Source organism: Neomonachus schauinslandi, chromosome 4 (genome assembly GCF_002201575.2).
Source record: "Neomonachus schauinslandi chromosome 4, ASM220157v2, whole genome shotgun sequence".
Lineage (NCBI taxonomy): Eukaryota > Metazoa > Chordata > Mammalia > Carnivora > Phocidae > Neomonachus > Neomonachus schauinslandi.
Genome location: NC_058406.1, coordinates 94773 through 107765, shown reverse-complemented (window position 1 = coordinate 107765; position 12993 = coordinate 94773). Strand labels below are relative to the sequence as shown.

Here is a 12993-nt window from a genome sequence, read left to right as displayed (position 1 = left end):
ATTTGGCGGGGGTGGCAGCCGGGGGTGGGCGGCCCAGCGCAGGGCCCGGGACGGGGGGGGGGGGGGCGGGGGGGGCGGGCGGGCGGAGCGCAGCCTCTCATTGGCTGGCGAGAGTGTGGGAAAGAATGCCGAGCGGGGTTCACACACCCTGCGGCCGCGCGGCCTTAAATAGCCGAGCGGCTGGCAACTCTTCGCGCGGGCCTGCAGCCTGGGACCTGATTGAGCAGAACAGGGGACGCCACGCGCCCGCCAGCCCCCGGCGGCGCAGTCCGCCTGGCTCCGGAGGCGCGGGGGCGCACCATGCCTGCAGACACCCCAGGGAAGCCGAGAGCCTCGCCGCTGGCAGGAGCGCCGGCCAGCGCCAACAGAACCCCGAATAAGCCCCGAAGCGCGGCGGAGCACCGAAAGGTGGGGACCTGGCGGGGCGTGGGTTGGGAGGCGTGGGGTGGGACGGACGGATGCGGGACTCAGCTACAGCCCGACCCACAGTCCTCCAAGCCGGTCATGGAGAAGCGGCGCCGAGCGCGCATCAACGAAAGCCTCGCGCAGCTCAAGACCCTCATCCTGGACGCCTTCAGGAAGGATGTAAGTGGGGGTCGGGAGGTGAGGTCTAGGGGCGGAGGTGCGGAGCTCGGAAGTCTTGGCGCACTAATGGGTTGCAAGCCTCCACCCGCCCTACCCCCAGAGTTCCCGCCATTCGAAGCTGGAGAAAGCAGACATCCTGGAGATGACCGTGAGGCACCTGCAGAGCCTGCGACGTGTGCAGGTGACAGGTGAGGCGCGGGCAGCAGCGACGTGTGTGTGGGGGGGGTGACCGGGAGGCGCACAAGACCACCCCAGCGGGAACCGACCGCCTGTCCCCTGCCGCCCCCGCAGCCGCGCTCAGCGCTGACCCCGCCGTCCTGGGCAAGTACCGCGCCGGCTTCAATGAGTGTCTAGCAGAGGTGAATCGCTTCTTGGCCGGCTGCGAGGGCGTCCCGGCCGACGTGCGTTCTCGCCTGCTTGGCCACCTGGCCGCCTGCCTGGGCCAGCTGGGGCCGTCGCGCCGCCCGGCTCCACCGTCCCCCGCTGCGGAGGCCCGGGCGCCCGAGCTCTACGCCGGTTGCCCGCCGCTCCTGGCATTCGACCGCCCCTTACCCCTGCTGCGCCCTGGGTCTGCCTTCGCGTTGCGGCTCCCTCCAGGCCTGACTGGGGAGCCCCCCAACGCCCCTAGGGCGGGGCTGCAGAACCGGGGCGCGCCATGGAGGCCGTGGCTGCGGTGAGGCCTCGACCCTCAGACTGTAACGGAGGCTGCACCCCGTTCTAGGGCCGTGGCCTTTGCTGAGTGTACCAGAGAATATTTGTTTCCAGAGACCACGTCGAGAGAGTTTTGATATTTTTTTGTCTTTGTGAAGACTCTAGTCTGGCGTTTCTTTCAGCCCTTAGTTCTGGGGTGGGGGTGGGGGGCTCTGCTGGTTGCGTTGTGCTGGACTTCTGGGGTGGGCCTGCGGGTGGCCCTTCCCCAGGCTCTGTACCCCGTGCCGGCCGGTCCTCTAGCCCAGGGCTTGGTCGGTGGACCTGCCTCTGTGCAGTAGCCAGCCACCCTCCTCGAAGTGTGGGTGATGTGTGAAGCCACTCAGGAAAGTGACAGTCATCACATTTCCCACAACGTATCCCAATGTTGGAAACCAGTCCGGTGGCATCACTGGGCAAGGATTTTTGTTTGTTTGTTTTTTAAGGTACCTTATCCCACTCCCACTCCTGTGGACCTTGGAAGGTGAAGACATTGTCACACTCTTGTCCTGGGCCATTGGGCATGGCGAGAGGTGATCATGCCCTGAGGCTTCAGTTCTGGCTTGGTCCGCTTCCTACTTTATTCTCATGGTTCAACACAAAACTGCCTGGACTGAGCCTGCCCCAGGCCAGTGTCTGGTCAGGAGACGAGTGCCAGCAGGAGAGGGTGACTGAGTCCTGAAGACAGGGAACTGGGGCAAGACTGGCCAAGAGCACTTAGTGCCAAGATTTGGGGGGGGGGAGGTAACTATCTTACCAGAGTCCAGTCCTGCTGTGTGCCCTGGGAGGGGAGGTCTCCCGCCTGGTGGGGAAAGATTGGAGGGTCATCCTGCCCATGCCTCTGTTCTGAGCACCTGCTGTGTGGCAGCCCTACAGTCCTGGGCAGTAATGCTGAGCAGCATTGGACATCAGCCCTGGAGTCACCGTCCTGCGGTCCCAGGTCTCCCTGAGCTGCTGCTGGGCACTGGACTCCAGTTGCAATGAGGGGATGATCTGAGTCATACAAGCTGAGACTGGAGTGTCTCATCCTGAGCCCATCTGAGGCTGAGCCAAGACTCATTTCCCAACTGCAGCTGAATTCATCAGATGGTTGCTGGCCGCCTGCCTGTCCAGGGCCCATCAAGGAGAAAGAGGGTGAGTCACTGCTAGAGGTTAGCCTGCTTCTCCTCCAGTGGCTTCCATGGCTGTGTCACAGGCAGGGTTCACCTGGGCTCTCCTGCAGGGACCTCCAGATCCCCACCAAGCAAGTCACCTCCTGCCCTCTGGTTTCCTTGCCCATCACCCCAAGACTCAGTGGCCTGGGTCAGTGGTCCTAGATGGTGGCAACCACATGGGCCAGGTACTGTATCCTTGGACATAGACACACTGTGATCCTGGCCCTGGGGGAGCCCAGGGGAGCTCTGAAGGAAGGTCTTCTTTCTTCAGAGCTGTGGCATCAGCAGTAATATGGGGGGGGGGATAGTTGATCATGCCTGGGAAGCCCTCTTGGGCAGGAGACTAGCACAGGGTCTATTGCTGAAGCTAGAAGCTCAGCTTGGCTGGGAAAGGGGAGCTGCTCAGGGCCTCAGTGCAGAAGCTGGGGGTGGTGCTTTGGTATGTGAAGCCTGGGGGGTGGGTAGGGGGGTGTTTAGGGTCTGTACAAAGCTGGGGCCCACACATCCTGCAGGAAAAAGAGGGACCTCCCTGCCTGTGTGGCTAAAGGAAAAAAGGCCACCTGGGGAAATCACCTGGAACTTGGGCCATCATGCTCTCCCTCCTCCCATGACAGGGCAGTGATAACTCTAGACCAGATCCCTGGGCTCCCATTCCCTCCCTGCCTTACTTCCTGTCCTTCCCAGCCCCACTCCCATGCCACATTTTACTTCTTATTTCTGGTAATCTCAACACTGTTGCCAAAGGGAGCTTTGGAATGAGGACCCATCAAGGACCTCTCAGGCCCTGTGGGGGACCACACACAGTTCCTCAGACAGGCAAGCTCCCTCCTGCTGTCTGTCCCTTTGAACTCAACCTCCCCGCTGGAATTCTTTCCCCACTTTCCCACTGGAGGCAGCCATCCCAGGCTCTGTGGGCTCCAGAGGCTAAGGCCATGTCTGTCACTCACTTTGTCCCCAACACCTGCTCGGAACAGTTGGATTCATACTGACCTGATTAACTGAATGAAAGACAGAGTCAGGAGGTTTGGGAAGGGTTTTTGAAGTATAGTTGATATACAGTGTTACATTAATTTCAGGTGCACAACACACTGATTCGACAATTGCATACCTTAGACGGTGCTCACCACTATAAGAGTGGTCGCCATCTGTCAGGGTACAGGATTATTGCCCATATTCCCTATTCTGTACTTTTCATCTTTGTGATTTATTTATTATATACATGGAAGTTTGTACCTTCTAATCCCCTTTGCCTGTTTTACCCATCCCCCATCCACCTTTCCTCTGAGAACCACCAGTTTGTTCTATGTATTTAGGAGTATTTTTTTTTTTAAGATTTTATTTTTAAGTAATCTCTACACCCAGGATGGGACTCGAACTCACAACCCTGAGATCAAGAGTTGTATGCTCCACCAACTAAGTCAGCCAGGCACCCCAAGAGTATTTTTTGTTTGTTTGCTTGTCTTGTTTTATAGATTCCACGTATAAGTGAAACATATGGTATTTATTTTTTTCTGTCTGAATTATTTCACTTAGCATAATACCTTCTAGGTCTATCCATGTTGTCATATATGGCAAGATTCCATTGTTTTTTGTGGCTGAGAGGGGTGTCTTTTTTTTTTTAAGATTTTATTTTATTTGAGAGAGAGCGTGCACGTGTGTGTGTGTGTGTGTGTGAGAGAGAGAGAGAGAGAGAGAGAGAGAGAGGAGGGCCAGAGGGACAAGCAGACTCCTGACTCAGGGCTCGTGGGGTGGAGGTGGGGGTGCTTCATCCCAGGACCCTGAGATCATGAACTGAGCTAAAGTCAGCTGCTTAACCGCTCAACCAACTGAGCCACCACAGGCACCCCTGGCTGAGAAGGTGTCGTTTTTGCTTAGCTTAGGGAGGTCTGAGGAAGCACAGCTCAGGCTGAAGCTGGTCTTCTCCCCAGGCTGCCCCTTTTTAGCAGCTGAGGGCACCTGGGTCTTCAGAACAGCATCCTCAGCGTCTGGGTGGCTCAGATGGTTAATCTCGTCTGCCATTCGGCTCGGGTCATGATCCCAGAGTCCTGGTATCGAGTCCCTCAACCCTCTCCCTGCTCAGTGGGGGAACCTGCTTCTCCCTCTCCCTCTTCTGTTCCCCCTGCTTGTGCTCTCTTGCTCTCTCTGTCAAATAAAATCTTAAAACAAACAGCATCCTTGTCTCCAGCTGTGGAAGGAACCCCACCTCCCCCCCACACCCAGTCCAGTGGACGCCCTCAAGTGCTTTCCTACAGACCTCAGTGGGGAGATTTCTGGCCTAAACGTGGGAGTAACCCCCTCACACCAGGGGTTCTCCTTCCTACCGTCCCCACTCTTCCACCCATTTCCTGCTCCGCCCCTCTCCTTCACTGCCCCAAGACGGGCTCCTGGTTATTTCCCTGTCCCTGATCTGGTAGCCACCCACCCAGCTATTTTTATCTTGGCTTTTGTCTTACAGACACTTCCTGCTGAATAATAGATGAAGCACCTTCTCCTGTCAAGGCTATGTGGTAGGGGTGGGGGAGGAATCAGGACCTCCTCCTGGGGAGGAGGCTAGAAGGCCTCCTGATCATTTCCCCTCCACCGGGAGGTGGAGTCTCGTTCAGTGTCTGGGGTCTCCTTCCAGCCCAGTTCCTGGCAAAGACCAAGAGCCAATAAATGTTTGCTAAATTCATGTGCATGGTCAGCAGAACTGCCTGCCTCTGTGGGTATGGGATCCCTGTGTGTCTGTGTCATATCTGCCTGTGGGGCCAGGGCTTGGGGACTGAACAATGACAGCAAATCATGGGTGTTAGAAATTTGGAGAAAGAATCGGTCCCTATGGTGACAGAAGTCGGCCCGTGAAACTGCGGTCAATTGGAAATTCAGAGTTGGGGGAGGGCTGGGCTGTTTGGAGCCCTGGTTTGTGTTAGCTCCCGGACTAAAGCTCCAGTGGTTCCCTGATTATCTCCAGGCCTCCGCAGCCTCCTCCCATCACTTGGCAAGCTTTCCAGAGCAGGAAGGTGAACCTAAAGTGTCCCACAGCTGTGCTCTGTCGCTGCTCCCTAGAGCGCTGGGGACTATTTCCATCCTGGGATGTGCCATGGTCAAGGAAACAGGCCCTGGGGTCGACAGCTTCTTAGAAGGCCACCAGTCATCCCCCTCTGGTTTGCAGCTTTGTAAATGTGCTGAGGTTGGCCCTCATGACCGATTGGGCCCTGTAGAAGTGATGTGATGTCTCTTTAATGTTAGTTTGCAAGTACGTCTTGCTGTGTCTCTTTCTGTCACATCATTCACTCTGGGAGAGGCCAGCTGTCTCTACTATGGAGAGGCCAACAGTGTGGACCTGAGGGAGAGTGAGTTTGGAAGTAGATTCTCCAACTCCTTGAGCCTTCAGGTGGGATCCCAGCCACTGTCAACATCTTGACAGCAACTTCAGGAGAGAACCACCTGAGCCAGAACCACCCAGATGAGCAGCTCCTGGATTTCTCTCTCTCAGAAACTGTGTGAGATAAGCAACGTTTTGTCATTTTAAGCTGCTAAACTGTAGGTTAATTTGTTAGGCAGCAATAAATAACAGTAAGTTGTAAAATAACAACAATGACAATATAAGTTGTAAAACTTAAATAACAATAGCAATAAACAACTAATGTACCCACGGTCACCAGTTGCCCCCACCTGCCTTCCTGAGAATGGAATTGTGGAAGAGGTTAGGTGGGGGTGAGGACTGGACTCTTGGTGAGAGTAACCCCAGAAATAGTCCCTGCAACTGTTGTCATAAGCAGAGAGTGGATTGGCCTGACTTTGACCTGGAAGCAGTTTCCTAGCAAGCCCCAACTGGATGGGTGCAGGGACAGGCCCAGGGCCCTGCCGTGGTGCTGATGAGCCACAGTCCGGGTCTACCCCTGAGGGATCCAGGAGAGCTGGGGGTCATTTCTGTGGCAGTAACTGATAGGGCACCCTGGATCAGAGCATGGGGTTGGGGAGTCACAGGCTCCAGGTTTCCAACAAGGACAGGTGTGAGAGATGCTACCTGCTGAGAGCCATAGTACTCCCACTGTGGGTGGGCCTGGCCTCAGCTGGCCCTGGCACTGTGAAACTCCTGGGCCACACTGCCCTTCACCCTGAGTGGGGTGCATCAACTCTGTCTGCAGCCTGGTAACCATGGTTACCAAAAAGTACTTGTCTGCTGCTGCCTGAAATGTGTCTCCTCCTGGTGTCCCACCTGACCCTGACACCCACCTGGTAGCTTTGGGCTTAGCTCCTGGGCCTCCTGTGTGAGTGAGGAGTCCCAATGCCTGTGTGGGGAGAAAGGAGCTCAGCAAGGAGTAGAAGGTCAGTGTTGGAAGGCTGGAGCCCTATGCCTGGCCCTCATCAACCCCTGACCTTACTATAAGGGAGGTGCACACACCTGAACCAGCAGGAACATCCCACCCCCTGCCCTCTCATCCTTACCCACATAGTGGGCCGGGAGAGGGGAACCTTCCTGCAGCTGCTTGTCCCAACCAGACAGAGGCTGGTGGGAAGGAGGGCTTCTCCAGCTCTACCCCTCCCCTCACTTTGGGTCCCCCCAGCACCCCTTGCCCTGTTGAACACAGTGAGGGAGGGGTCAGCAGCCCCTGGGGGTAGGGAGGCAGCACTGCCCTCCCCCAGCTCTCACTCTCACCCTCCAACTTACGAGCTGACCACTGCTTTCGTCAGATACTCCCAGAGGGGCTGGGGGCTGACTGGGCTCCTGACCCTCCCCTCTCATTGTTCTTGCGGTGCCATGGACCTCAGCTCCCCTAGCAGCCAGGGTCAAGAAGGTGTTTTGTAAGCTCTGGCTGAGCTGCTTTTTCCACATCCAGAGCCGGTCTCTGAATGAAATGCTGGGTAGAACCGGCCATCATCCGGTGGTGTCAACAAGCAATTTCCTCCTCTCCTGTTCAGCTTTAGGAAAAGAGAAAAAGCTCCATGAATGTGTCTCTAGGGATTTGGTTTGCAAAATTAAGAGGTATGAGTCACCACCCAGAATCTGAACTGACCAGTCTGCCCACTTAGAGCTGGAAATCTTTGGTCAGACTTCTCCTGAGCAGAGACCAGGTGCTCTAGACTGACCGACTCTCCCTCCCATTCATATGTGGAAACCTACCCCCCAAGGTGATGGCATTAGGAAATGGGGCCTTTTGGAGGTGATTAGGTCACATGGGTAGTGCCCTCTGTAATGGGATGGGATTGGTGTCTTTATAAAAGGGACATGGGCATGTGAACTTGCACTCACTCTCTGCCAGGTAACAAGACTGAGAGGGTGGCAATCCACAAGGTGGAAGAGGGCCCTCATTAAAATCAGACCCTGTTGGCACCCTGATCTCGGACTTCCTCCAGAACTGTGAGAAATATGTTTCTGTTGTTGATAAGCCACCCAGTCTATGGTATTTTGTTATAGTAACCCCAAAGGACTAAAATACCAGAGCTTACTGTTACTAAGTAGATTGGTGGCAGGAGGCTGTTGTTGACTTTCCAGAAGTCACAGGGGCAAATACCTACCCCTCTGGAGGGCAGAAACTAAGCTTCAGGTGTCTAGGCTGATCCTCCCGTGTGTATGTGGCTGATCCCTGGCGCTAGGGTACACAGGGGACCCTCCCCAGATGGGCATACGGGGACCTCCCTGGTGTACAGGCACAGAGAGCTGGGAGGGTGGAGCCTAAGGACCAGTGGGCTTCCTCAGATGAACCCCCCACCGTGAGCCTCATCCTCAGCCTCAAATTTGACTTCTTGCCCAAATGCAGCAAGGCAGTGTCTTCCTGGGTGGGGAGACCTACACACCCAGCATGAAGCCCAGAACCCTGGGGAATGTCTGGGCCACCCCAGCCTGGAACTTGGGAGGGTTGTGTGGAGTGAATGAGATAGTGCTGGAATGTTCCAGTCCCCAAGAAGTGCTTAGAGCTGGCAGCTATAACTGCAGGGCCTGTGGCTGCGACTGTGAGTGCATGTGTGACCAGGCTGTGGGTTTCTTGGCTGCCATCCACTGGAGTCTGGGGTGCACAGTCCCCTCAGGCTTGGATGTGGCATCGGGGGAAGTTTGGACAAGGGAACGGGGAGTGAAGCAGTTACCAGCTATTCCCAGAGCAGCACCTGCCTCTGGGCTTCCAGAGGTGCCTTGTGCCACCTAGAAATCAGCTCCACCTAGGCAGATAATTGAGGAGGACAAACATGCAGAGCCAGAGACACACAATCCCGTGGTCAGATATACAGACTGAGTTGGACACAGATAGAGAACCCCCTCAGGGGTGGCCAGGGCCTTTCCCACAAAGACATACAGACTCAGACCTTCTCTCCCATGTCTCTGAACTTCCTTCAGTTTGCTTTGTGTTTGGGAAGGCCACAGACATACACCCTACATCCACAATCTTCGCGTAGGGCTCCTGTGTTGGGCACCCCCTCAAGGTCTTGTCAGCAGCACAGGAGTGGTTCAGGGAAGGCTTCTAGCACAGACTGGGGTTGAATTTTATTTCTGCTGTCACTTAGTTGTGTGACCTTGGGCAAGTCACAAAATCTCAAATGTAAAATAGGATTAATAATACTACTTACCTCTGGTGCCGTGTGGTTGAAGAAATTAAATAAAATAAATAACCTGCATAGAAACAATTGCTTCCACCACAGATGGAGTGGCAGGGACCAGATTTACCCTCCTGCCTAAAACAACTAAAAAACTGGACAAAATATATGAAATAGCAGGCTTGAAAGACAGTGGCTCCTGAGAAGTGGGAAAGAAATGAAGTGAGCCCTGTATTGTCCCAGCTGACTGCCAGAAGATGGTGTCCAGGCCTCGACTGCAGGGAGGGGGAAGCCAGGCAGGTTAGCAGACTTCTTCTTTTTTTTTTTTTTTTAAAGATTTTATTTATTTATTTGAGACAGAATGAGAAAGACAGAGAGCACATGAGAGGGGGGAGGGTCAGAGGGAGGAGCAGACTCCCTGCAGAGCAGGGAGCCCAATGCGGGACTCGATCCTGGGACTCCAGGATCATGACCTGAGCCGAAGGCAGTTGCTTAACCAACTGAGCCACCCAGGCACCCCAAGGTTAGCAGACTTCTATGGGCAGTGGTGGAGAACCAGCGCAGCTAGGGTCAGCAAGAAAAGAGGTGCCAGAGAGAGAACTATGGAGAGTTGCAGAGGGTCTCCCTCAAGGCTGATTAGAACATGCTGAGAGAAACTCCTCAAGGCCAGGAAAAGAACCACCAGAAAAAAATTAGAAAAATCCTTTGAGTTCACACAGGGTCACCTCTAGCCACACTGGAAAAGCCTATAATTCATAGGGTACATGGTAGAGTATTCAGAAGGACCTGTCCCAGTAGTGAGGGATAATTAGCCTTACGGTAAGTGCTGTTCTGGTGTTGCCTAACGAAGCTTATGAACAAGACCCCAAAGGATCAGACTGTCTCCAAGTAACTCAACTGTGCCCCAGAACAAAGCCCAAGAATATTTATAGGAGCACAGAAATATTCAGCACGAACACATTAAAATTCATGATGACTGGCAGCCAGTAAAAAATTACCAGGAATACAAAGAAGCAGGGAAAATATGACTTTTAATAGGAGAAAAATCAATCAATTGGAAGGAACCACAGAAGAAATGTCACAAATAATAGAATTAGTAGACAAGGACATTAAAACGGTTGTGATAGTCACACTTCATGTGCTCAAGAAGCTAAAATACTGCAAACATAACAATAAAAACTATTCAAATTGAAACATTTAAAAACTGGAAAAGAAGGAAAGACAAAAGAGCATTAGTTAGCTGTGGGACAACTTGAAGTGGCTTAGTATACATGTAATTGGAGTCCCAGAAGGCTCAGGTCATGATCCCAGGGGAGCCTGCTTCTCCCTCTCCCTCTGCCTGCCGCTCCCCCTGCTTGTGCTCTCTCTCTGTCAAATAAATAAATAACATCTTTTAAAAAAAAAGTTTGAAGAAAACTACATCAAGGAACCACATAATCAAATTGCTACAAGGCAGGGATAAAACAATGGTGTCTGCTCTTGCCACTTCTGCCCAGCAGTGTAGGGAGTTCTAGTTAGGCTAATTAGGTAAGGAAATGAAATAAAAATCACCCAGATTGGAAAGGAAGAGGTAAAACTGTCTATGTTCAAATGATATGACCTTATATATAAAGAATCCCAAGAAATCCACTAAAAAAACTATTAAAACTAATAAGTGGATTAAGCAAGGATTCAGGGTACAAGATTGATATTTAAAAAATCAATAAATGAAAAGATATCCCATGTTCATGGATCAGAAGATTAAATATCGTTAAGATGTTAATACTTCCCAAATTGATCTTTAGGTTCAATGCAATCTCTATCAGAATTCCAGCTAAGATTTTTGCAGAAACTGACAAGCTGCCTCTAAAATTCATATGGAGGGGCGCCTGGGTGGCTCAGTCGGTTAAGCGACTGCCTTTGACTCTGGTCATGATCCTAGAGTCCTGGGATCAAGCCCCACAACAGGCTTCCTGCTCCACGGGGAGCCTGCTTCTCCCTCTCCTTCTGCTGCTCCCCCTGCTTGTACTCTCTCTATATATATCAAATAAATAAATAAAATCTTTAAAAAATTTCATATGGAAATTCAGGCAACTCGGAATATCCAGAACAGTCTTGAAAAAGAAGAGCAAAGCTGGAGGACTCAAACTTCCTGATTTCAAAACTCATTGCAAAGCTACAGTAATCAAGACAGTGTGGCACTAGTATGAGGTTGAGGTTAGACATAGTGATTGGTGGAATAGAATTGAGAGATCACAAATAGGCCCTCATATTTACAGTCAATTGATCTTCAACAAGAATGCCAGGACAGTCCAATGGGGGAAAGAATAACCATTTCAACAAATGTTGGGACATCTGATTATCCACATCTTTCCTCACACCATACACAAAAATTAACTCAAGATAGATGCTACACATAAATGGAAGAGCTAAAACTTTTGGGGCACCTGGGTGGCTCGGTCGGTTAAGTGTCCGCCTTCGGCTCAGGTCATGATCCCAGAGTTCTGGGATTGAGCCCCATGTCAGGCTCCCTGCTCAGTGGGGGCGTCTGCTTCTCCCTCTCCCTCTGCCTCTCGTCCTTGTTCTTGCTCTCTCTCAAATAAATAAATAAAATTTTTAAAAAAGGAAAAGCTAAAACTTTTATAAAATTTTTAGAAGAAAATGATCTTGGGCGATGAAGGCAAAGCCTTTACAGATATGATACTAAAAGCATAAGTGACAAAAGAAAAAAAAGTAAATTGAACTTCATAAAAATTTAAAAATGCCTCAAAGTACATTATCAAAAAAAAGTGAAAGACATAGGAGAGAAACATTGCATAACATGTGTATAATATATAAATATATTTGATAAGTGTTTTATCTATATCTATATATATATTTAAAGTATATAAATAACTCTCAACTCAATAACCCAACTAAAAAAAAATGGGTGAAAAATCAGAACAGACATTTCTCCAAAGATATATAAATGGCCAATAAGCACCTGAAAAGAAACAACATCATTAGTCATCATGGAAATTTAAATCAAAACCACAATGAGATACCACTTCATACCCACTAGAATAGCTACAATTAAAAACACAGAGGGGCACCTGGCTGGCTCAGTTGGAGCATGTGGCTCTTGATCTCTCAGGGTCATGAGTTTGAACCCCACATTGGATGTAGCGATTACCTAAAAAATAATAATAAAATAAAATTTAAAAAAGTACAGATAGTAAGAGGTGTTAGTGAACTTGTGGGGAAATTAGAACACTTTTACATTGTTGATAAGAATGTAAAATGGTGCAGCCATTTTAGAAAACCGTCTGGAAGTCCCTCAATTGATCCAGCAATTCCACTCCTAGTTCCACACCCAAGAGAAATTAAAACATGTCCACACAAAAATTTGTGCACAAATGTTCTTGCAACAGTATTCATAATAGCCAAGAAGTGGAAATAACCCAATGTCCATCAACTGATAAATAGATAAATAAAATGAGCTATATCCATACAATGGGATATTATTTGGCGATAGAAAGGAGTGAAGCACTGATACCTGCTACAACATGAGTGAACCTTGAAAATATTATGCTGAGTGAACAAGTCAGTCACAAAAAGCCATGTATTGTGTGATCCTATTTACGTGAAATGTCCACAATAGGCAATTTTTTTTTCAAGTATAATTTTTAGTCTTTTTTTTTTAAAGATTTTATTTATTTATTTGACAGAGAGACAGCGAGAGAGGGAACACAAGCATGGGGAGTGGGAGAGGGAGAAGCAGGCTTCCCGCCGAGCAGGGAGCCTCATGCGGGGCTCGATCCCAGGACCCTGGGATCATGACCTGAGCCGAAGGCAGACGCTTAACGACTCAGCCACCCAGGCGCCCCAATTTTCAATCATTTTTTAAGGGAGGAAGGGGCCCACAAAGGCAAAAGTACCCCAGGCCCAGGAACACCATAATAGAGCCCTGTTTGTTCCTTTCTGTTGGGGAGCCTGAGGCAAGGCCTGAACACAGGCCTTGTCCAGAAGGGGCACTCTGTCAGCTTGATCTGCCGCTCTGATCATCTGATGCATCTCAAGGCTTGAGAGTCACACA

The 12993-nt window shown here is 51.0% G+C and overlaps 1 protein-coding gene across 4 annotated transcripts; it reads left to right on the top strand.

The window, feature by feature from the left end:
* Positions 1–207: 207 nt before the first annotated feature.
* HES4 (hes family bHLH transcription factor 4) lies at positions 208–5107 on the top strand. Of its 4 annotated transcripts, none has more exons than XM_021683319.1 (5): positions 208–408; positions 490–585; positions 686–773; positions 877–2406; positions 4882–5107. In XM_021683319.1, the coding sequence occupies exons 1-4, from the start codon at positions 301–303 to the stop codon at positions 1260–1262; spliced, it is 678 nt and encodes a 225-aa protein (XP_021538994.1). In that variant the 5' UTR covers positions 208–300; the 3' UTR covers positions 1263–2406; positions 4882–5107. The 4 variants fall into 4 exon arrangements, with proteins under 4 accessions (XP_021538994.1, XP_021538992.1, XP_021538990.1 ...); XM_021683317.1 differs by having other exon boundaries at positions 208–585; positions 877–1805; positions 2149–2406; XM_021683315.1 differs by having other exon boundaries at positions 208–585.
* The last annotated feature ends 7886 nt before the right edge of the window (positions 5108–12993 follow it).